This window comes from Astatotilapia calliptera, chromosome 23 (genome assembly GCF_964374335.1).
Source record: "Astatotilapia calliptera chromosome 23, fAstCal68.1, whole genome shotgun sequence".
Lineage (NCBI taxonomy): Eukaryota > Metazoa > Chordata > Actinopteri > Cichliformes > Cichlidae > Astatotilapia > Astatotilapia calliptera.
Window position 1 is genome coordinate 39893939 of NC_137443.1, and position 22999 is coordinate 39916937.

General features: G+C 44.8%; 1 protein-coding gene across 3 annotated transcripts in view; it reads left to right on the forward strand.

Moving 5' to 3' along the window:
• pard3ba (par-3 family cell polarity regulator beta a) overlaps window positions 1-22999 on the forward strand; it is a 206833-nt gene that overhangs the window by 110392 nt on the left and 73442 nt on the right. For all 3 annotated transcript variants that reach the window (XM_026157796.2, XM_026157797.2, XM_080296899.1), the window contains 2 exons: window positions 13072-13287; window positions 13963-14170. In XM_026157796.2, the coding sequence (XP_026013581.2) occupies window positions 13072-13287; window positions 13963-14170 (424 nt within the window). The remainder of the gene's footprint in view (window positions 1-13071; window positions 13288-13962; window positions 14171-22999) is intronic.

The window sequence follows — 22999 nt, forward strand, 5'->3', positions numbered from 1 at the left end:
TCAGTTCTTACGCTCTTCACCTCGCTGAGAACACCTCTGCTGAGTTGGGCTAGCTAGCTACTGCTAGTTAGCTCCGTTGTCTGCCAACTTGAACCTAGCTTAACTGCCCCTGTTGGTGTTAGCCTCCACCGCCCAGCTGGTGCGTAGGCTGCCCGCGGAGCGCTATTTTCAAGTTTTTCTTGTGCAGCGTTTCGCTTTGCGTTTTGGGAATGGACTCCAAACCGAAGCGAGCAAAGCAGAAATCTTCTGTTCGCCCCTGTCCTCAGGGATGTGGTTTCTCTTTGCACGACAGCGACCAGCACGATGCCTGCCCTGTCTGCCTGGGGATCGTCCACGCTAGGAGAGCGTTGACGGAGCCCGAAGCTTGTGCGTTTTGTCGCCAGCTCCGACGCTCGACCCTGGAAAGACGGGTGACGTTTGTGGAAAGAGTGCTGGGACGCTCGGCTGTCGCACGGCATGACCCTCTTCTTTCCGAGTCTGGAGCCCCGGCTTCGTCCGAGTCCGAAGACGAAAATTTTCAGGTCGATGTCCCCGCGATTAGCTGGGCTGACCACATGGAATACGTTGACGGGTTAGCCGATGACGGAGCCCGCCAGCGCTCCCCAGGAAGACGATGACATGCTGGACATCGGCCTGGACATCCATGGTTTGTCGGAGGATGAGCAGGAGAGCTCATTGTCGACCCAATATGCCGCCGCTGCTGCGCCGGTCGGCCACGATGACACCTCTCTTTTCTCCCTGTTTCGCCGTGCCGCTGAGAAGCTGCAGGTGGACTGGCCCTCTCCTCCACCAGCTCGGAAGCCGTCGCGGTTTGCGGGTTTTTTCCTTCCACCGGAGCCCGCAACGGCCAAAAACTGCCTCCCCATGTTCCCAGACTTTCTCTGCGAGCTAACAGCGTCATGGGACAAACCTCTGTCTACCCGCGTCACTGTGCCCGGCTATGGACAGTACATGGAATTGGACGGCGCCGAAGGAGCTGGTTTAGCTAACCCACCCCCTATGGAGCCGTCTCTGGCTGCTTATCTGGCCCCGTCCCATAACCATGGTGTCGGTGGCCCCGCAACTCTGCCGTCCAAGCACTGCAGATTCTCGGCCTCGCAGCTGGAGAAGATTTATCGGGCTCAGGCCGGCACCGCTCGAGCCATGAGCTCCGTCACCATGCTCCAGACGTACCAAGCAATGTGCCTGGCGGAGCTTGGATCGCTGGTTCCGGAGGACAGCCCGCTGTCACCTCTTCTTAACGAGGTTAGAGTCACCACGGATTACATCCTCCGTGCGTCTCGCTGTGCAGCGCTCTCCCTGGGCAGAGGGATGGCTTCGACAGTGGTGGCGCAGAGGCACCTGTGGCTGACCCTCTCCGACGTCCCTGATAGAGACAGAGCTGTGTATCTGGACGCACCAGTGTCTGCGGCTGGGTTATTCGGACATTCACTTGAAGCCATTCAGGCTAGATTCGATCTGAGGAAGAAGCAGACGGAAGCTCTGCGCGACATCATCCCCAGACGCCAGCCCCAGCCCAAGCCCACTGCTAGCTCTCACAGGCCCGCCGCTCCTCTGACAGCTGGCAAGAGACCGGCGCCCACTGCTGGAGTGGGAGGGCCGCCGGCGAGAGCACGTACTCCGGCCCGAGCTCCACGCCAGTCGGCCTGGGGCAAAGGCCCTCCCCCGGGCCCCCGACGGGACCCGACGCCCAGGAGGAAGAAGCCTCAGCCCTCCTAGCTGTGATTGCGAGTGGGGAAGGGATCCGGCAGCAGGGAGACGCTGCTCTTACCCCTCTGTTGCCGCACAAGAGGTGCCGCTTAAGTTCTGTTCAGGTTGTCAGCCCCAGAAGGCGCTGCACTTCCCTATCGCGGTCTCCCAAGCACATAACCCCTGCACACGGTTCAGATGTGTTGAATGTTCAAGCGACCACATCGAGTGTTCCCGCTGTTTTTCATTGTTATGCCCCGGAAAAGGTGCACCCAACAAAATGTATAAATGTACATGTTCCCATGTTGCAATCAATAAAGAGTGTTGTTTACTCTCAAACAATCTCAAATGCTCAACCTGCAGGCGAAATGAGCCAGGTCAGGCAGGGGATGCAGTCCCCTGCAGACACACTGGGGGGCGACGGCGCCCCGCCGTCAGTGCTGCAGGCCAGCCGGCTGGCTGCTCACTTCCCTCAGTGGCGCGCTTGCGCCCCCTCTCCGTGGGTGCTGCAAACCGTTACCATGGGTTACCGGTTGCAGTTCCGGGTCAAGCCGCCTCGTTTCCAAAGAGTCGTGAACACGATTGTCAACCCCGAGGCAGCCTTGGTACTCAGAGAGGAAATACAGGCGCTATTACAGAAGAGAGCAATACGGGTGGGCCCCGCTTCGGAGACGGACAAAGGTTGGTACAGCCGTTATTTTGTCATTCCGAAGAAAGGGGGAGGGCTTCGTCCCATCCTCGACCTGCGAGTCTTGAACACGTACCTGCGAACGTACAGGTTCAAGATGCTAACACTCAGACAGCTCCTGAGTGCAGTCGGCCCGGGAGATTGGTTTGCGACAATCGATCTAACAGATGCTTATTTTCATGTCGCTATACACCCGAAACACAGGCAGTTTCTGAGGTTTGCATTCGAGGGCGTAGCCTACGAATACCTAGTGCTGCCGTTCGGGCTGTCGCTCGCTCCCCGCACCTTTACGAAATGTGCCGAGGCAGCGCTAGCGCCCCTCAGGAAGAGGGGCATCCGCATCTTGGCCTACCTGGACGACTGGGCTCTCGTGGCTTGCTCCAGAGAACAGGCGGAGACGCAGCTGTCGCGGGTTCTGTCACACATTCAGACACTGGGGTTCTCTGTGAACTTTCAGAAGAGCTCGCTAATCCCAGGTCAACAGATCGCTTTTCTCGGTCTGGAAATATGCTCTCTTTCCAGCCGCGCACGGTTGTCAGAGCACAGAGTGGCCGCGTTTCATTGCTGCCTCGCTCAATTTCAGCTGGGACGCAGACTGCGTTTCCAGACGATATTGCGCTTGTTGGGCATGATGGCATCTATGATCGCCGTAGTGCCGCTTGGGCTGTTGAAAATGAGAGCGTTTCAACGCTGGACTCTCTCTCACCGTTTGTGTGCTTCGCGTCACCTCCGGAGGAGGCTGCCGGTAACTGCGTCTTGCATGCTAGCTCTCCGTCCTTGGAGGGAGCCCGGGCTACTGCACCAGGGCTCTCGGATTGGGAGGGTGTTGTTTCGCAAGGTGGTGTCCACAGATGCTTCCCTAAGTGGGTGGGGAGCGCTGTGCGAGGGTGCGTCAGTGAGAGGGATCTGGTCCGCGGCTCAGCGCCAGCTGCACATCAACCACTTAGAGCTGTTAGCAGTGTTCTTAGCTCTAAAGCGTTTCCGTCCAGTCCTGCAGGGCCAGCATGTCTTAGTCAGGACGGACAATTCAACAGTGGTGTCTTATATAAACAGGCAGGGAGGAACACGCTCTCTTCCCCTGTTGCAGCTGTCTCGCTCTCTGCTGTTATGGTGCAGTGTTCATTTTCTGACTCTAAGAGCCACCCATGTCCCGGGCCACCTGAACCTGGGGCCGGACCTTCTCTCCAGGGGGGGTCCTCTGGTGAGAGAATGGAGGTTACACCCTTCAATAGTGGCTCAGATTTGGGATCTATTTGGCGAGGCGCAAATAGATCTTTTTGCTTCCAGGGTGAATGCTCACTGCCCCCTGTACTTCTCCATAATCGACCACGATGCACCCTTGGGCTTGGACGCGCTAGCGCACCAATGGCCAGACGTGCTCCTGTATGCATTTCCCCCAGTGGAAATGATATCTCCAATTCTGGAGAGGGTGCGTCGGCATTCCCTCTCTCTGATCCTGGTGGCCCCTTGGTGGCCCGCGAAGTCGTGGTATGCAGAAATAATCAGCCTGCTTGCAGCAAGTCCTTGGCAGCTTCCTCTCCGCAGGGATCTCCTCTCTCAGGCGGGGGGGGAAGTGTTTCATCCGCGCCCGGATCTGTGGCACCTTCATGCTTACCTGCTGAGAGGTTAAACTTGGTTGCTAAGGGTCTGCCACCTAGTGTGGTAGCGACGATTCAGAGCGCCAGGGCCTCGTCTACTAGAGGCTTGTACGCTTACAAATGGCGAGCCTTCGAGCGGTGGTGCCGGGACCGCCACACTCTCCCATTTCAGTGCTCTATTGTGGATGTTTTGACATTCCTGCAGGAGCTGTTGGATAAAGGCCTTTCGTTTTCGACGATCAAGGTTTATTTAGCGGCTATATCTGCTTGTCATATCGGTTTTGACGGGGTGACACCAGGTGCGCATCCCCTCGCCGTGCGTTTTCTGAAAGGGGTTCGCCGGCTGAGGCCCGTGCTTAAGTCCAGTGTCCCTGCTTGGGACTTGTCTTTGGTGCTGGAGGCCCTTTGTGGCCCTCCGTTTGAACCCGTTGAGTCGGTAGATATGAAACTTCTTTCGTATAAGACCGCATTACTTCTCGCTTTGGCCTCGGCGAAGCGAGTGGGGAACCTTCATGCGCTGTCTGTGCATCCTGCCTGCACACAGTTTTCTCCTGATGGCCGCAAGGTCGTATTGCGTCCGAATGCCGCCTATCTTCCCAAGGTCATGCCTGCATCTTATAGTTCAATGGAGTTTGAGTTGCTGAGCTTTTGCTCCCCTCCTTTTGAATCTGAGGAGCAGAGGAGGGTGCATTCTCTTTGTCCGGTGCGTGCGCTACGCACCTACATTGAGCGCACTCGGGATGTGCGTTTGTGTGACCAGTTGTTTGTCTGCTTCGCTAATCCGAATAGAGGTAGAGCTCTGTCCAGACAGAGGCTGTCCCACTGGATTGTAGAAACTATCTCGCTGGCATACAGCACCGGAGGTTTTGCGTTGCCCCACGGGGTGGGAGCTCATTCCACCAGGGGGATGGCGACCTCATGGGCTCTTTTTAGAGGGGTGCCTGTGGCTGATATTTGTGCAGCGGCTAATTGGGCGTCGCCGCACACTTTTGTGCGGTTTTATCGGTTGGACGTTACAGCCCCTTCGGTGGCTCATGCTGTCCTTTCTGCTGGGTCTACCACTCACTAAGGATGTGGTGGTCCCGTTCCGGTTCGGTGGCTGCTCTGCGGGGCGTGTATATAGGTCCCATACTTATGTGTTGTACCGAGTGAATCGACTGAAAGGGAACGGTTAGTTATGTCTATAACTTCTGTTCCCTGAAGGGGAGGAACAAGGTACAACACAGGGTGGCCCCACTGAGCAGTTGGCTCGGTGAAGAGCGGCTATCGAACTGAGGGATGACGGTGATGGCAGCGGCTATATGTGCGGGCGGGGCCTTGCGCGTGTCATCACACGTCATCTGCCGTAAAGGCGTGAATAAAGGTTTCTTCAGCCAGGACACGCGAGGGCGTGATATCCCATACTTATGTGTTGTACCTCGTTCCTCTCCTTCAGGGAACAGAAGTTATAGACATAACTAACCGTTTTGCGTTTTCATTAAAAAAAAGTGCAGTTTTTAAAATAACATCTCCGTCCACATGTAGAAAGCAAACGCTGTCAGGGACATACCAAATTCAAACTGTGTTGAAATGTTAGCCAGTCAGAAGTCTAGAAGCCCGGGAGGGACAGAGTAAACAGGGTTTGTGCCCTCACAAAACCTCAAGTACTTTTGAAAAGTTTTGGCGTTTTTCTGGAAAGGCAGCTAATTTTGTGTTACTCTTCAAGTGCCATTTTCAATTACCTTCATCATTTCAAATGTTAATAACTAAAGACAGTATTTTGGATTTTGTCTCACTGGCTCTCTTGGCCAGAGTTTATTCAATAAAGAAAGAAACTGAAAATTTTACATTAGTCTGAGTGATTCATAATTGTAAGTCACAGTGCTGTGAAATATGGCTGGTGTAGACTCACAACTCAGGAATGGACAAAATGCATAGAACATACTTACATTAAATTAATTTTTTTTTTAAAATTTATTCAAAACCGACGACGACGACGATGGCATCGGGATTTGGGTTGTGAGAACTTGTGTGTTTAATGCAGAAACCACGTTCGAAGTTCACTCTGTCTTTGTAAATGGAGGGACAGTAACTGCGTGTGAAAACTGCAGATAGTCAGATTAACAGCAACAGTATTTTGTCTGTATCCACCATTGTAGAAATCCATCTCATGTAAACAGTAAGGTTTTCTGTCTTCCTTCTCTCACCCCAAACAGTTGTGGCAGGGTGCCGCCCCTCCCTGAGCTTGGTTCTGCTGGAGGTTTCTTCCTGGTGAAAGGGAGTTTTTCCTTCCCACTGTTGCCAAAATGCTTGCTCATGTTTTTCTCTGTATGCATTATTGTAGGGTTTACCTTACAATATAAAGTGCCTTGAGGTGACTGTTGTTGTGATTTGGCGCTGTATAGATAAAAGGCACACACCTTTGACGTTGCTTGACTAACTCTGTTTTCTTCATCCACGTGTAAATGCAAAAACTGAGTTTTTAAAAATCTCCATTTTCAGTGATTCAAAACACCTTTTACCAGTGGACGAATGGCCCAAACGCATAGAAAAAGCTACGTTTCAAAAATACCCGTGAACGTGTGGACTGAATAGCTTATCAGCTATGTCTTCCCCATTTTAATTTTAACACCTCTCCCATACGCACAGAGCATACAAGACACTGTTTGTGTGCCTTTTGCTAAAGGAGACACTTTTCCTATATGCTGAGTTTTACTCATTAACATTGTCTCACAAAAATGTTACTAAAATAGAACTTTTTGGGAAGTAATGTCTATAAAGTCGTTGTTATTTCTCTTTCTGAGTTTATTACATACCTGCAGCCTCAGACATCACAAGAATCCAGCAGTGAGCCTTTCAAAAGCCAGGAAGTTACCACGACACTTCGTTAATTAACACAAATTATCCTAGATTATTCTAGACAATGCAACACATGTGATCAGCATATAATTGTAGATGAGTTGATTTCAGATTATCCAGTTCAGTGAGCTTTTGTACAAATCTCCATACATGCATTCCCACAACCTCATATAGGATATGTTTTCTCTAATATACATATTTGTCACAATATAGCTGCTGATATGTAGCAAATACTTAATTAAGTCAAATTGCACAAATAATGCATAATGTCATCTTGGTGCTGTGGTTTGTTGGTGTTAGTCCTAAGATAGAGTGGATTTTATTATACAGTACATTGAAAAAGATGCCCTTCATTTCTTTATACTAATTTCTAACGAATTGGCTGCTTTTTCACTCATTTTCATTCCAGTCCTTGTACCTGACCATTTTTAGAAGATTTTTTTTGTTTGCTTTTTAAGCCACTAAACACTGGCCTAACCAGTGTTGTGTCTATACATAACAGACAACAGAGCAAACAACACATTTTAAATTGTATGTTGAGACATTTTGTTACTAGCAGCCTGTTGCGAAACGACAAAATTTGGTCCCATTTCCTTAATCTACAAAAGGTAACACTGTTAGAACGGCAAAGAACGAGTATTTTTGAACCAATAAGGCAATTCCTGGATGGCTATTAACGAAAGGGCTGACACATCTTGAATGATGTGCAGTATGTCATTAAAAAATTTGAGGAAACTAGACAAAAGGAGGACAAAAGAAGTGGCACGCCTTAAAAATGATCTATAGCAGATAAACAGGATCTGAAAGCCATGGAGGGATGAATCTAAATTTGATATTTTTGGTTCAACTTGTTGTCAGTATGTACAAAAGAGTTCAGGACAGAGGTACAACAGTGAGTGTCTACAGCCTGTAAAACACAGTGGAGGCTGTGTCCTGGTTTCAGCCAGTGGTGCTGGAGATCTTGTCAAAACTGTTGGAACTCTCAATGAAACAAAGTGCCATCAGATTTTGATCCACCATGTAGTACCATCTGGAAGCCATCAGATTGGTAACATCTTCATTTTCATCATGACAGTGATCCTAAACACACCCGGACATCGAAACTATTGAAGCAGTGAGAGATCATCTTGACAGAGAACAGAACAATTTGCAGAAACATCTAAAGAAAAGCTTTGAATGTCCTTACTTTAAGAAATGAGAAGAAAGCTCATTTCAATGTGTGTTTGCACACAATTCATTAAATCACTGCACTTATTTCCCATTTTCCTAACAAAAAATAAAGAAATGAGGGGTTTGGCACAGTGCTGTAGGTAAGACGGAGCGACAAGGCTTCAGCATTGTGTGTGGAATACTCACTGCACAGCCTGTAATTTAGAAATTTTCAAGTTCATTTATTCTTGAATTCATTGAGCGAATAATTAAGAGTTTTGTGCCGATCACTTTTATTCCAACTACCCAACTCTGTGAAAAAGCTGCAATTAACATTTTGTATTTATTTGTACAAAACAAAAAAAACCTACCTTTACTGATAATGATTTGACCTCCATAACATCAAATTTCTGAACAAACTGTATCAATATGTAATGATGGTTGCAGGTGTGTCACGTTCACTTTTAAAATACCTTCTTTTTTTTTTAAAGTACAAAGCAGCGTGATGGAGCAGTGTTAGTCCTTTCAGGGCCTGTCAGCACAGCGGGACCCCGAGGCTACGTTCCAGGCAAAGTCTTCACTGCTGTCTGTTCAATACAGACACAACAGCAGTCAGCCTCTGCAGAGTCACAATATACACATCGCATTTGGATGCGTGCGGGTTAGAAATGCGCGCAGGTGGATATTTGCATGCGTGTGTTGGTGTGTAAGCACCTACAGCTTGCATGCAGGCGTGGGCTTTTATGAGTGGATATTGTTTGTGGACACTTTGGAGTGTTTATGCGTTTAGGGGGGAATGCAAGCACCATTACGCAGAAGTAATTGGCAGGTTCTTTGTTTCAGCTCCCTTTTTTGTTTAGTTTTTTCTTCTTTAAGGATGTTCTCGTACCGCATTTCAAAGGAGTCACTCGTTAATCCCGAGATGAATAAGTAATGTTTACAGCAAACGTTGTTGCCACCGTAAATGACTGTTTAAAGGCTTCTTTTTTAACAGTGTAATTGACATTCTTCCCTTGAAAAACATCCTGGATAATTTAATCACACTGTAGATTAGGTTTATGTTATGGTCATCACTTTTAATGATATCAGCTTTGTTTTTCAGAAATTAGATACATTTTTTTCAACTGTTAGTTTTGTGGTTCATTTAAGTGCGGTAGGCAGGAATCGTCACACATCAAATGTCAGAAACCCAACGCGAAATCATTCAAACAAACCTTTAAAAAAAACAAGAAAACTTGCTGACACATCCTCTGAACCTCAAGGACTTGCGAATCGCCAGTGCCGCAGAGTGATGGGAATCGTGCGAGAGGTTCAAATTGATTCAAATGTCCTCCAGCAGCAACAGCTCGTGTTTGATTGTTGAAAGCAAAAGCACACCAGGTTTTGTTTTTTGGGCTTTTTCTTTTTTTATCCACTCAACTAAGTAAAGGATACGGGCTGAAATAAAAGGGAAGTGGATTGTTGTAGGCAGCGAGTTCCCAGTTCCCGCTGATCAAAGTTAAATGACTTGAATAAGAAAAGCAGCGCACACACGTTTCTGGGAAAATTAGCTGCTTTGCACACAGGCATTGGGAGGAACGATGCAAACTTTGTTGAGGCAAATTACGAAGGCCGTCGGGTTGCTTCTAGAGATGGCTGCCAGAGATTCAGACCACTTTGTTGTTCCAAAACTGTTTAAAGTCCTTTTTTAAAGATTTGGTTCTGTAATTGGATGTTTTCTATTGAAGTGCAAGTTGTAAATTGCCCCTTTTTTTTTTTTTTTTTTTTTAACTGTTTTTTTTTTTTAAACTTGAGTTTGTTTCTGAGTAATCTAATGATGATTACTCATCCTCTGCACTGATGATCCCACCCTTCATTAAACATCATCTCTGCCGAGAAAGTTCATCGTGAAGAAAAACCAGAAGTTTGCTGCTCGCTGACAAAGTGAGCGAAAAGTGATGCCAAGCGAAGACGTGACATTACCTCTTGATCTTGGGCGGAGGGGTGCTGCAGCTGTGAAGGGCACTGACTGTCATCCTGGCCCTCTTTTTTTTTTTTTTTTTTTTCTCCTTTTTTTTGGCTGTTAGGCTGTTTGTCAAATGTGTGCACCAGCTTGAATCAGTGGCAATCAGGCTGACATGATGCGAACGGATCCGTGAGAGCATCTGCTGGCACAGCGGGCAGCGATATGTGATAAACGCTGATTTCACCCTCCATTGGATCGAGCTGGCGATGATAGCCACCTCTCCCCCGCTCATCCATCCTATTAAACCCTCATTATTCATTTACCTCCAGCCTCAACAGCCTGACATGCATGGAATGAGTGCAACTCGCAGCCCCACGCATGCACACAAAAAAAGAAATTGTGCTCATTTCATCTGTGGCGGTCAAGGACACGCTCGCCGCTATCTCACATAGTCAGTATCATGACTTTCTTCTTCTTCTTTTATTTAAGGGTTGGAACAAAATTCTCTCATTTAGTGGTAAATACACACCCGCCCACACGCTCAGACACACAGTTTCCCTGCATAGTGCGGCAGCAGTGCACTGGCAAGGAGCTTAATTCTATCAGGCTGCAAGCTGGACAGCCGTAATTACATTTGTGACACAAATCCTGCCTCTCAAATTGAGCGTTTTATTCCTGAGCGCCCCCCCCTACCCCCCCACCTCTCTATTTATAACCCCTTATTCCCCTTATTCCCCATAAATCCCACTTCCTCTCAGAAAGTCAATTTAGGACTTAAAAGGCAGCAACGCTCTGCTTACTTTTTTCCTCCTCCTTCGACTCCATCGCCGCTTCAGTTTCACTCCCAACACCCCCCACCCTCCCACCCCCTCCCACTCTGCTTGGAAGCTTTGAAGCCTCTGAAATGACAAAAAATACGTCTTAAGCAGTGAGTGCCGTGATGCGAGAAAGTCATCCCTACAGAAGAGTTTCAGAAAGTGAAAACGCTGCTTGCAACCTGCCTGTAACTTCTTTGAAGAGTCACTGCTCTATTGTGATACATCACCTGGGTGGGTTAGTTGCTTTTAGGGGTTGGAAGCAGGCGTCTTTTCAGCAGTCTTCTCGGTCATCTGTCCCGCAGTTTCCTGCCACAGCCTGAATGTCACAAGCGTCTTTGACTTTATTCTCAGTGACATTTACTCTTTTCTTCTTTTCCTTACAGCTCTGTGTTTCCTCAAATCTTCAGCATTTCCCCGCTACCTCCTCCTCCTCCCCCGCCTGCTCTCCGATCCCCTTGCTGAATCAGCTGTGGCCTTCATTGCACTCCTGCTCCTCCATCTAGCCCTTTCTTCCTCTCGAGTTGGAGGCCATACCCCGAGTACAGTATGATGGCAGTTCATTTATTCCCCCCTGTCTCTTGCTTATGCATGAGCCTGTCAGTTCCCATAGTACCGCTCCTCACCTGCGCCTGTACCGTTTCACCTCATTCATCGTTTCTTCTCCCCTTCTTTTATGTCGCTCATACGGGACTCCGACTTTCTCCCCATTTCTGTCAAGCCTGTTTTTCACGCTCTCCTCTTCCTTTACCTTTCACTCTACATTTCATATACAAGACTTCATATTTCTCTCTTTAACCGTTCTCAGCTTCATTCCAAAAAGCTCTTATACGTCAACAGAAAAATGTGTGAGAGCTGATACTGATTGATCCACGTGTATATGTGAGATTTTTACATTTTCAGGCCTTGAGGTAGGCATAGTTTCCAGACAAGTTTATGCATGTGTATGTACGGTTATGCATAATAATGTGAGAAAGTTTTAGGAGGATGATCTTTAAGGTGATGCAATTTGGACTTTAAAATGTTTGTAAGAGCAGGATTTTTCTTCCTTCCATAAATAATGACTTTAATGCCATGAATTTAAATTTTAGTCCACATTTTCCATCTTTCATTTGATGTATTCTGGCTTTATTCTATCAGTCACCATTGCTGCCGTGTCATTCCTTCAATCAATCTGTTTTCCCAACTACTTTTCTTAGTTAGTCGCGCTGGGCTGGAGTCTATCCCAGCTGACATTGAGTAGGAGGCAGGGTGCACCCTGCACAGTCAATCTATTATATATTCCGGCTTTCGTTCTGATTTTTATGCTATAAATTAAGACTTTTATTCCAGCTATTAAAATTTAATTCCGCAAATTACCATTCCTAGCATTCCTTCGATCCATCCATCTTTCTTAAACGCTTATTCAGTTTATACTTGTGGAGGGTTAGAGCCTATCCCAGCTGACATTTCATAAATGATGAATTTTATTTCGAGTAGATTCAGACTTTATGGTTTTTCATGAAAAATATATTTTCTTTCTATGTATTGTTAGTTTAAGTCTATACATTCTGAGTTTCATTACATATTTCCCAACTTTCATGCCATACAATGAAGTTTTATTATGTGTTAGTTGATTTGAATGTTCTCCAGGATTTACATTTAGTCTCTGATATACATAAAAAGCCTAAAGCATACCCCATAAAGGCATTTTTCTGGAAGTAAGTGTTAAGTAATGTTAAGTAGTAAGTAGTTACTGTACTGTATATGGAGGAACCATAAGGTTACTGTTTTTGTTAGTTCAATAATCAGTGATTTTAGTGTAATAATAGCAAACTTAGCTTGATTATGTTTCCTGGTGATTCATAGATAATGAGCTAATTAAGTGTCAACTCTTACAAAAGACCCATTTCTGTATTACCTAAATGATAACTCTGCCTGTAGAAGCAACAACACTAATGGATAAATTACCGTCTAAATCCTGGAATTTGCAGTCCCAGCCCCCGCACCAATTCTTACATACACTGAAGGCAAATTAAATTGTAGCCAGCTCTGAGAGTTTAAAAAGTTTAATGCAGATGCTCTTTAAATAAGGAAATATTATTTGAGGAGATGGGTTCAAGTTTAATGTTTTGCAAGCGGTGGGTTAGTTTATCCTAAAAGCTTGTGATCTGAATAAAGTCTTTGTGTCAATTTAGCAGTGGCTGCGTCTCTAAATTTAAGCAAACCTCCATCCTCCATCCATCAGCCAGGCTTCTTTCATACTCTTCATTGGATTCCCTCCTCTGTTTTATGTGCTGGAATAGTGGAAAATGGTGAAGTTAGCTTTGGGATGAATTAGTCATGGCGGAGTGTCTTTCTGTCTCGCAGAGCCTTCAGATGGAGGAGCACTCGGCCCCACCCTGGGCCTCATGAAGTCCAGCTCCCTGGAGAGCCTGCAGACGGCCATGTCTGAGGCGAAGCAGAGTCACATCCAAGACCACGTGCCCTTTCATCGCCCACGGCCGCACATGGTCCGGGGGCGGGGATGCAACCAGAGTTTCCGCATCGCCATTGACAAGTCGTATGACGGACCTTCTGAAGACGGTAAGACCCCAGGAGAAAAGCAGACATGTTGAACTGCTACTACCAAAAATCTTTTCGAAAAACAAGAAGCAGACACAACAAAACTGCCCACTGTAAGGAATGTTCCCTTTTAATGCACGACTGGGATTCCTTCCTAGACACTGTACCCATTTAAATGAGAGGCTACGCTGCCAGTGCACATCCTTTAAGCTTTATAACACACTGGCACTCAAAAAAGAGCCAGAGGCCTGCCAAGGTACAGTGCTTAGCCTAAGTACCTTAATGAAATGCTACATGATTTTATCCACTCAGCAATTTGGAAAGAACAACTTTATGTCTTACAGCAGCATATTTTTAATGCTCTAAATTGTGACCACACATACGTGTGGGATGAGGGATGTGTGCGATTAACTTATGAGGAAATTAAATCCTGGAGTGTGGACAAAAGTTACGATTTGAGGGTTTTTTTAGGCACACAGTCAACACTGCAAAAGATAAAACTAAAAAAAACCCAAAAAACCCTCAAATCTGTGTTCCTGGTATCTTGCTACACCTGAGGGGCTTGCATAAGAACAAAGGCTGCCTGTAATGCTCGGAGCTATATCTATGAGTACATATTCCATTGTTGTCTGTGCATCTACTCTGACCTCTTCCATCCAACCTATCCTATTCGTGGGAATTGTTTTCCCTCATCAGACGACGACATGTCAGAGCACAGCTCCGGTCACGAAACGCCCGCCAGCAGCTCGTCTCGCCAGGATCTGGATGCAGACGATGGAAAGAAGAAGAAGAAGAAGGATGAAAGGAAGAAGAAGGAGAAGAAGACCAAAGGGAGGAAGAAGTCACTGGATTCTGTGGAGGACACAGAGAAGAAGACCAAAAAGAAAGGATTTGGCATCTTAAGGTAAGGATATCTTCAGGTCCGAATACTTAACATCCCGAATTGATGTTTAACTAGTTTGTAACTTGTTGGCTTCCCCAGTTGAAAGCTCCCGTCATCAACAAAAATGACTTGACATGGACTTTCTGACAAATAGAACCTAATGAAGATGTAAACATTAGTTAAATATGTACATGAGCCCTGTTGCTGGTCGCTGGCTGACTGCAGATGGATTGAATAGCACTCACAAATTAACTTCTTTCCACTTGAGGCAATAGCTGACACTTTTAAACGAAACATTTTGTATTTCTGCAATTACAGTTCCAGAGTCAAATAAGGTGCTGACATTAGCTTTATCTCTTCATGCGTGTCCTGGCAGGAGTGAAGCATGTTAATTGGCACGGTGGTAATAAGTGTCCTATAAACGACTGATGGGAACATTAATGGATCCTAGAAGCACAAACCGAGCCAGTGTAATATGCTTTTATTCTGGTTTTCCAAGTTTAATTACATTTCTAAGTAATTAAACAGAGACATATTAATTTTTCATTTTTATTTTATTAACCCATTGCAATCAAATTGGGGAATGTGCTGCCTTTTGTATATACACTGTTCAAAAAATTAAAGGAACATATCGGATCTCAATGAAACGAAGTCATGCTGGGTATCTGCGCTGATGGATTGGGTAATGTGTCAGGAGTGAAAGGATGCCACATTGTTTGATGGCAATGAAAACTATCAACCTACAGTGGGCTGAATTCAAAGACACGGCAAAACTCAAAGTGAAAAGATGATGCAGCAGACTAAGTTTCATTGCAATTTCTTTGCAGCAACTCAAAATGGTGCTCAGTAGTTTGTATGGCCTCCGCGTGCTTGTATGCGTGCCTGACAAGGGGCATGGTCCTAATGACACGGCAGATAGTGTACTGGGGGATCTCAGAGCTCCTGGTAGACTCTAATGGTGTCGGATGGACACAAACATGTCCCAGAGATGATCAGTTGACGTCTATACAGGTCTGTATCTCCCCAGACCATCACTTATTCTTACGGGCAGCTTTCACGTCTGTCACATGTGTTCAGGGTGAACCAGCACTCATCTGTGAAAAGCACAGGGTGTCAGTCAGTGACCTGCCTATTCTGGTATTCTATGGAAAATTCGAATCAGGCCCCACGGTGCTGGACAGCGAGCAAAGGGACGACTAGAGGACATCAGGCCAATCTCATGAAGTCTGTTTCTGATTGTTTGGTCAGAAAAATTCACACGAGCATCCTGCTGGAGGTCATTTTGTAGCTCTGGCAGTGCTCGTCCTGTTCCTCCTTGCAAAAAGAAGCAGATACTAGTCCTGCTGATGGGCCTTTTACGGCCCTTTCCAGCGCTTACAGACTGTGCTGGGAGACAGAGCAAACCTTCTGACAATGGCACATATTGATGTGCCATGCTGGAGGAGTTGGACTATCTGTGCAACCTCTGCAGGGTCCTATGCATCAGCTCATGGTACCAGGAGGGACACTGACCCTAGCAAAATGCAAAATTACTGAAAAAAAAAAGATGAGGAGGGAAAATGTTCAGTGATCACCAGTTAGCATTAGCCTAACTCTATAATAATAGTATTATCATTACAGCTTTAGCTGAAACAAAACCATTTAAAAGGCTTTGCTTTGATTTTTTTTAAATCAAATATTTTCTAATTTAAAAGAAAATTAACAGCTAGAACAAACCAGATAACTACTCCTAAAGCTCAAGCTATAGCATCGTCTGAAAGCATCATTACTTATATTGTTCTCTTTAAATTGAGCTGATTTTCATCTGTATTATTTTCTACTAGTCTTTTATTTTTAGGTTTGCCTGCTGGTTAAAACCAGATGTGCATTTTGTAGCTGTGAGGGAAACAGACATCAGGTGCATCCCTCCTGTAAACAGAAGAATCGATGGACAGAAGCAGCACTATGTCTTACTTTTCTTGGTTAAGTTTCAACAAATTACCTCTGCGAGCACAGCAGGATTACGGGATCTTGGATATTGGATGTGAACACAACCTTCTCAGTAATGGAGGGTATCCATTATTTCTCAATCCAAGCAAAGTTGCACAGTAGTGACCCAAACCGCTCGTCACCCCCCTTATCAACATGTCCCCATCGTGATTTGCGGTGGTCCAATCCCACCAGCTGCAATCCTTATCTATTGGCAGTGACACGGTGTGGTCAGTGTATCACTACACTTCCAACACTTGAGATTCAATTAGGCTGTGACGAGAGATAGCGCGAGCTGAGCGTTGGCCTACAGATGGCAGATAAGAATCCAATCGGCCACAGTGTCAAGGGCAGTAATGGAGGAGATGTTCACACGTTGAGCCCGGTAGGGGAGAGTCGAGCCGGGGCTGGGAAGGGCAAGATGAAGGACACACTTGGAGGAGGTACATGCAAGAGCACATGTCAGCTTGTAGTTGAGTGTAAAGCTGAAATCCACTTCGCCTAGAGCTGGATTTACCCAGGAAAGACAGTTTTGTTTCCTATTCTGCGCCACACACATTGTGTTTATATGAAGCTCTACACATGTGCTGCACAAGGACTCCTCGTTTTTCTGTTTGTACTTCTGCATTTGGATCCTCGCTTCTCTCTTCCTGCCTTGTGTATACTCTCCTTGTCTCTTTGCCTTTACTTGCCAATTTTCACTTATTTTTATTTCTCACAGTTCAAGTTCAGGTGTATCAGTAAAATGCATCTGTCATTGGGCTCGCACATCTCACTATGTCCACGCTCTTTTTCCCCCCCTCTTAATTTAACACAGTAGTCGGAAACAATCAAAACCAGCCTGCTGCTGGTCTCTTGCACAGACTTGGACTCCTCTTCTACCTCAACAATAGCCTGACTATTGTAAAAGCTTCCAGATTGTCGCGCCGCACACTCGCCCCTCTCTCTCGCGCTCTCCCTGGCCTTTATCCGTCCAGCTTGATTGTTATTGAACTTGAAATATGACTTAATTAGCTGGAGTATTGCACTGTTCAATCTGATTGCAGCGCTCAAATGTTATTTTACTCCAATGGCAGCATTAGGAAAAGGGCAAATTATAAACATATGACCTCAATTTACCACGGCAATGAAAGTGTGCACAACAACAGCTAGCACGACAAATGCTGGAAGCCGGCCCCGTCCTTCCAGTGGCCGTAAATATTTAATTTAGCTGCTGCATTGTTTGAAGAGCAAGTTGTTTTTGGCATTGGGTAGCAAACAGCTGGATATACGGTGACCTCTGGAAATCACATATTTGTTGTGGGAACATTTATTTTTTCTAAATTCATACATGGCCTTGCATTTAAAAGCCTAGATGTTGTTATTTTACATGAGTGCACCAGTTTGCCTTAAGAAACGTGTTTGTTTAAGGTAAAAAAAATAAATTACATCATTTGATAAAACGGTGAATATCCTTTTGGAAAAATCCATGTAGTCTTTATTGAATCGAAATGCACACGATGGTAAATTGGCCAGCCAAGCAGCAGCCTTTCCTGTTTAACCCATTAACACCTAGTGTATCATTTGATACATACAGTTTTTGTGTGTTTTTGAGACGTCGACATCATCAGTGTGGTTTATTTTTCCACCATGAAGAACCAAAATAAGATGCACAATCAATTTTTAGCAGTCGATTACCAAAGATGCCAGATGTAGCAAATATGATACCAATTAAAACTAAAATATTCAAATTAATATTGTTTTTTTTTTTTGTTTAATTTGTCAAAAAAGTTAAATAAACACTCCATTTTCCAAAAAATTGAATTTTATTTCGAGTTTCAGGTTTTAAAGAGGGCTTAAAATTCATTTTTTGTAAGAATTGTTTCCTAGAGATGCTTTCAATGTAACAGTTCAGCACATTAATCGAGTCACTGAGCGCGACACAGTGGGAATCCTCCTTAACTCACCACATAATACTGTCATGATATGTTACCCATGATAACGCATGATATCAAAATTAGTGTAACTTAGATAGAAATGCACCTAAAAAGGTGTAAAACTGTAATTATGGATTCATTCACGTCATTGTGCTTTGAGTGTGTGTGTGTGTGTGTGTATTATTATTCAAATTTAATAGTCCAGTTATTCATTTAAGTAGGCGCTGATTTATTTCCCTCCTCTGTTTGCCAATCCCCCTGTGAATTTCTCTTTTTTCCCCCCTAAAGGTTCATTAATTTCCATTCATTTTACTGTAGACTCATTCATTTGATAAGCACCACCGTAGGGAGTTGTAAAATAGTGACTCCGTTAAGTCAGATTGGCAGGGGAATCTATTAAGCACCTGCATGTATATATTTCCACCAATTGCTGTGAAATTGGTGGAGCACATATTTTGTACCATTATTTGACAAAAAATAGTCACGATTTAGCATACGGTGGTCACAATATCCGATTTTCTCTTTATAGCTGTCATGGTGAGAGATATTCAAGGTATTATTGTGATATTTAGAGTAAATCTGGGGGGAAATACCAATTATGCTATTGGTTAATTTAATTTCTAACTTTATTCTCATACACTTATTGCATATTAGAAGTGCATGGCCCATGCAAGGTCTCTAACTGTGCAATAGCATACAAACAGAACAATTATGCAGGTATTTTAGTAATTATTTGAGCATTATAGTCACCACAGTGAGTCTTTTTTGTGCGTACAGTAAGCCGGGCCCGCTCTACAAGCCGGTTGTGATTTGATTTTAATCTCAGGGACTGCTGTGAAATCGACTTTGTAATGAAATTGCTTCCTGATTTCTGTTTCACTGTCAAATAGTCCAAACTGATTTGGACGTTTGCCAGTTTTTTTGATGGGTGGGGGGGTTAAAACAGAACTCCCATCGAATTAAACAAAGTGTCAAAAAAGACACACCGTCTTAAGGTTAAAGATGGAAGAGTGCGTTCTGCTTCCTGTATGTGTCCCTCCTGTTCTGGGCTCGGATGCGGTTTCTCCTCTTTTTCATCACCGTGCTCACAAAGCCCCATTCGCGTCTTGTCTCCCTGATTGCTAAATAAGCCAAGACAAATGGCAGTGCCCTTCAGACCTTCCTCAGTAGCGCTTGACTGCTCGTCTTGTCTGTATTCAGCAGACGGCAGTGAAGTCTTTGCCCAGGACGTAGCCTCGGGGGCCGTGCTGCTGACAGACCGCGGAAAGACTAACACTAGGCTGCTCTTATGTTTTCTCTCAACGTCGCCGCCATATCTGCAGAACAAGACAGGTTAGCCTGGTCAGGAGTTTCAGAAAAAGGATCTTTATCTTCCACTTTTGGACTGTAATAAAACCTTTGCCTACAATATTGATTGATTGATTGATTGATTGATTGATTGAATCTTTATTTTGAACATGTTGAAAAAGTATTAAAAAAAAAAAAAAATATATATATATATATATATATATTATTTTTATCTCGAAGTAAAAGCTAGAGCTCCCTCCTCACCATTGGAAAGTTGCTGAGGGCGTTTGTTCTTGTGTGTACAGCTTGAACTGCTTGAGCTCAGACCCGGTCTTGTTTTCATGAAGGATTAGACATGTTATGGTTTTATCCAGCACGACTTAATCAGGAGGTCAGGGTTGTGTGCAACGCTCCCCGTTTCACTCCCAAGTGACATTCGGTCTGCACTGAAATGTGGATTTGTGTTTATACACAGATTCATGCAACTCCATCAGCTTGAGCGTTCATCACACCAGTCACCGGGTGTGTCATTGCTCAACTCCGCTGCCGGCCCTGCCGGGCACTGACACACGCCGTCTGTTTCGTGTCCCGTCAGTCACTCAGTCAGGATCAATGTGGAGCTGTCGCTATCAGCACGTCTCCTGCCGCCACCGCACGCAAACACCCCTCAACCCATTTAAGGGACATGAAAGTCGACGCTTCTGATCTGCTGTTTACAAATCCCACGTACGGCATCGTACAGTATATCCTCTCCCCCGCTCCTCTGTTTGCGGCGCAGAAGAAATCCGACAGTGACGCAAGCCAATTAGCTCCGTCCGTTCCGCTCTCATCCTATCGCGGAGCAGCAGAATGTGCGGGGTGGAAAAGGTAGTCACTGGTGGGCTGTGCTCTGCAAAACCAAAGTCTCGGTGTCAAACTGAAGGAGCTCGACGCTTGATGATTTCTGATGGATTACTGCTCTTATAAGTGCGCCTGTCTTCCTCCTCCTTGTTCCTCGAGCCTTTGCTCTTCCAATTTTAGTTTCCCGATGAGCCTTTTCTCCTCAGATTGTCCTCAAATGTCCTTTCTTTGTTCTGTTTTGCTTCACTTAGCTTTCTATGGTTGAGTATCTCTTTCCCAGTTCATTTCTCTCTGTCCTTGAGTGAACTATTGATTTAACTAAGCAACACTGGATAAAATTAGCTTCAGAGTCCTCGATGGATTCACTCGAGTTTCTAATTTTCTATTATCAAGTGTGCTAATGACTAGTGCGAGGTCCAAGAAACCTCCTGCCAGTTAAACAGAGGCAGGGCGTGTTATTCCTTTACTCTGAGGTTTCTGTGGACTGTTATTTTTTTCTGTTCCTGCTCTGGTATGAATGGTTGTCACTGCCCATCTGTTTATTTGAAAGAAACCAGGAAAGTAAGGCCGACCATCGGTGCGAAATAATAGTAATGTGGAGCACTGAAACAGGCCACAACAGTGCCGCAGTGACTTTAAACACCAAGTGACCTTAAGATCAGCAGGAAGGGAAAGGAATCTTGAATAGGCTGTACTTGTCAGCCGTGTTGGTAGGCATATCAAAATCCCTCTGACATGTTTGTGTGGGTGCCTCACAGCAGTGACTCTAAGCTGTGATGGGGTAAATCGGAGGTGCATTACCTAATCCCACCGTTGGGTTAATGCACTGCAGGTGGATTTCTTTGATCCAGCATCTCATCTGGCATTTAAGGGCTGCTAGCTGCGCTGATACAGAAAGGAGTCTGCAAGACAGTATTTATTAATGTTAGTATTCCCTTTTGTAAAATATGCGTAAGGCCATATATTTTGCTCACAGGATATCTCTTGTGGATAAGCATTATCACTCCCTCTATTCATCTCTTTATCTTTCCATAAATAATGTATGCAAAACCACAAATCACTTTCTTTGCACACTTGACAGGCGTGGAACTCGCAGCTATCGCTTACTAATCAGGGCTGCCTTAAATACACGTTCCTAGGGAATGTAAAGCCTTGCAGAGTATATTCTCCCTGCTGTATACTTTGAGCAAAGGTTGGCTGAATTAAAATGAGAGAGTGCAACCGTGCATAGCTGAGGGCTCGCATTATTATTAAATCCTTTATTTAAACAGGTAATCTCATTGAAATCAGGGTGTCCTGTTTTTAAAGGAGACCTTTGCAAAGATAACATGAGAATGGACATTTTGAAATTTAGGAAAATCTTATTCAGGAGTGATGCTCATGCATAAAATCCTCAAATAAAATAAGAGAATGTAGTTTTCAAACTTTTGTATTTAATCCTATTTGTATGCAGCAAAGTATCTGAACCCAGTTGTAGAGTAAATAAGAGGTGCAGCTAGTGTTAGAACTTCCTGTGACTCGGCATTGTAAGTACTACATTTAAATCTTAACAAGGCAGCAGAGGTAATTGGGTAATTTTTAATAAACAAACATCAAGCAGCACTGCTCCCTTATGTTTGTTTAAGAGGACCATCTCAAATTTTTATATAAGATACAGTGGTTGGTAATAAAATGCAGCACCCTGTAGTAAATGGAATAAAGAATATTCAAGGTGGAGGAGGAAGCATATGTATAAATAGCATTACCATCAAGAAAGCACTCAGATTTCTGGAGTGTGTTCCACATGGGTCTTAAAAGTGAGTAAATAATTCTGAATTATTTATAATAATCAATAGTTTTTATTTTATGACCATGAAGATTTCAAAGGAGGCAGGATACTCTTAGGTCACCTGGTGAATAGCATCCCCTTATGTTTCTTTACCAGAGGCCAGAGAACAAGCGTACTGTTTTGATAGGTGAAATGCAGATGCTGGAAAGAGGATAGTACCTCAAATAACCATTTATTAAAGCCAAGGTATACAGAAGAGCATCTCCACATTTCTGGATGCACAACACGTGCAACGACTACACCAGGTGTCACTCACAGCTAGACAGCTTCAGGCTGATATGAAGGCGACCATATTTCAATTTACCATTTGTTACAATCAAAGTATGCAGAAGAGCGTCTTTGCATCCGACCTTGAAGCAGGTGGGCTACAGCAGCAGAAGACCGCACTGAATGTCACTCTTGTCAGCTAAGAATGGGAAACTCCAGTTCACACAGGCTCACCAAATCGTCTCAAACTGGTTTCTTGAACATGGCGGTGTGGTCACAAATGGCCTCGGCAGTCACCAGATCTCAGATCACAGGCCAGGAACATGGTGGATGTGCAACCACAAATCTGCAGCAACTGTGTAATGACCAAAATCTCTGACGGAAAACCTTTCGAAAGCATCTTTGAGATCTGTCAGGAAGATTCTGATGGAATCATTTAATAGATTGTTTATCTAGTCAAGCATAACATTTCCAGTGGCATAGCATAAGCTGCTAAATCAAATGCTTTGCATAGGTTGTGAGGGGCTATGCGACGCACACATAACGCAGCTGTTATTGTGCTGTGACTTAATCAAAAGCCAGGGACTTATGGATTTTTACTAGGCAGGAGAATTTTGATATGGGTTTCGAATATTTGCATTTCTGGTAATGGTACGTTTATGTAAGGGAGGTACATGCAAATCTTTTGCAATTTTACCTGATGCAAGTTGTGCACTGTGATTAATTCAAAGCTGCAGTGAAGGAAAGAAAATCAGTCCTTGTATTTGCTTTGAGCTTTAGTTGTGAGTGGTGAGTAGAACAACC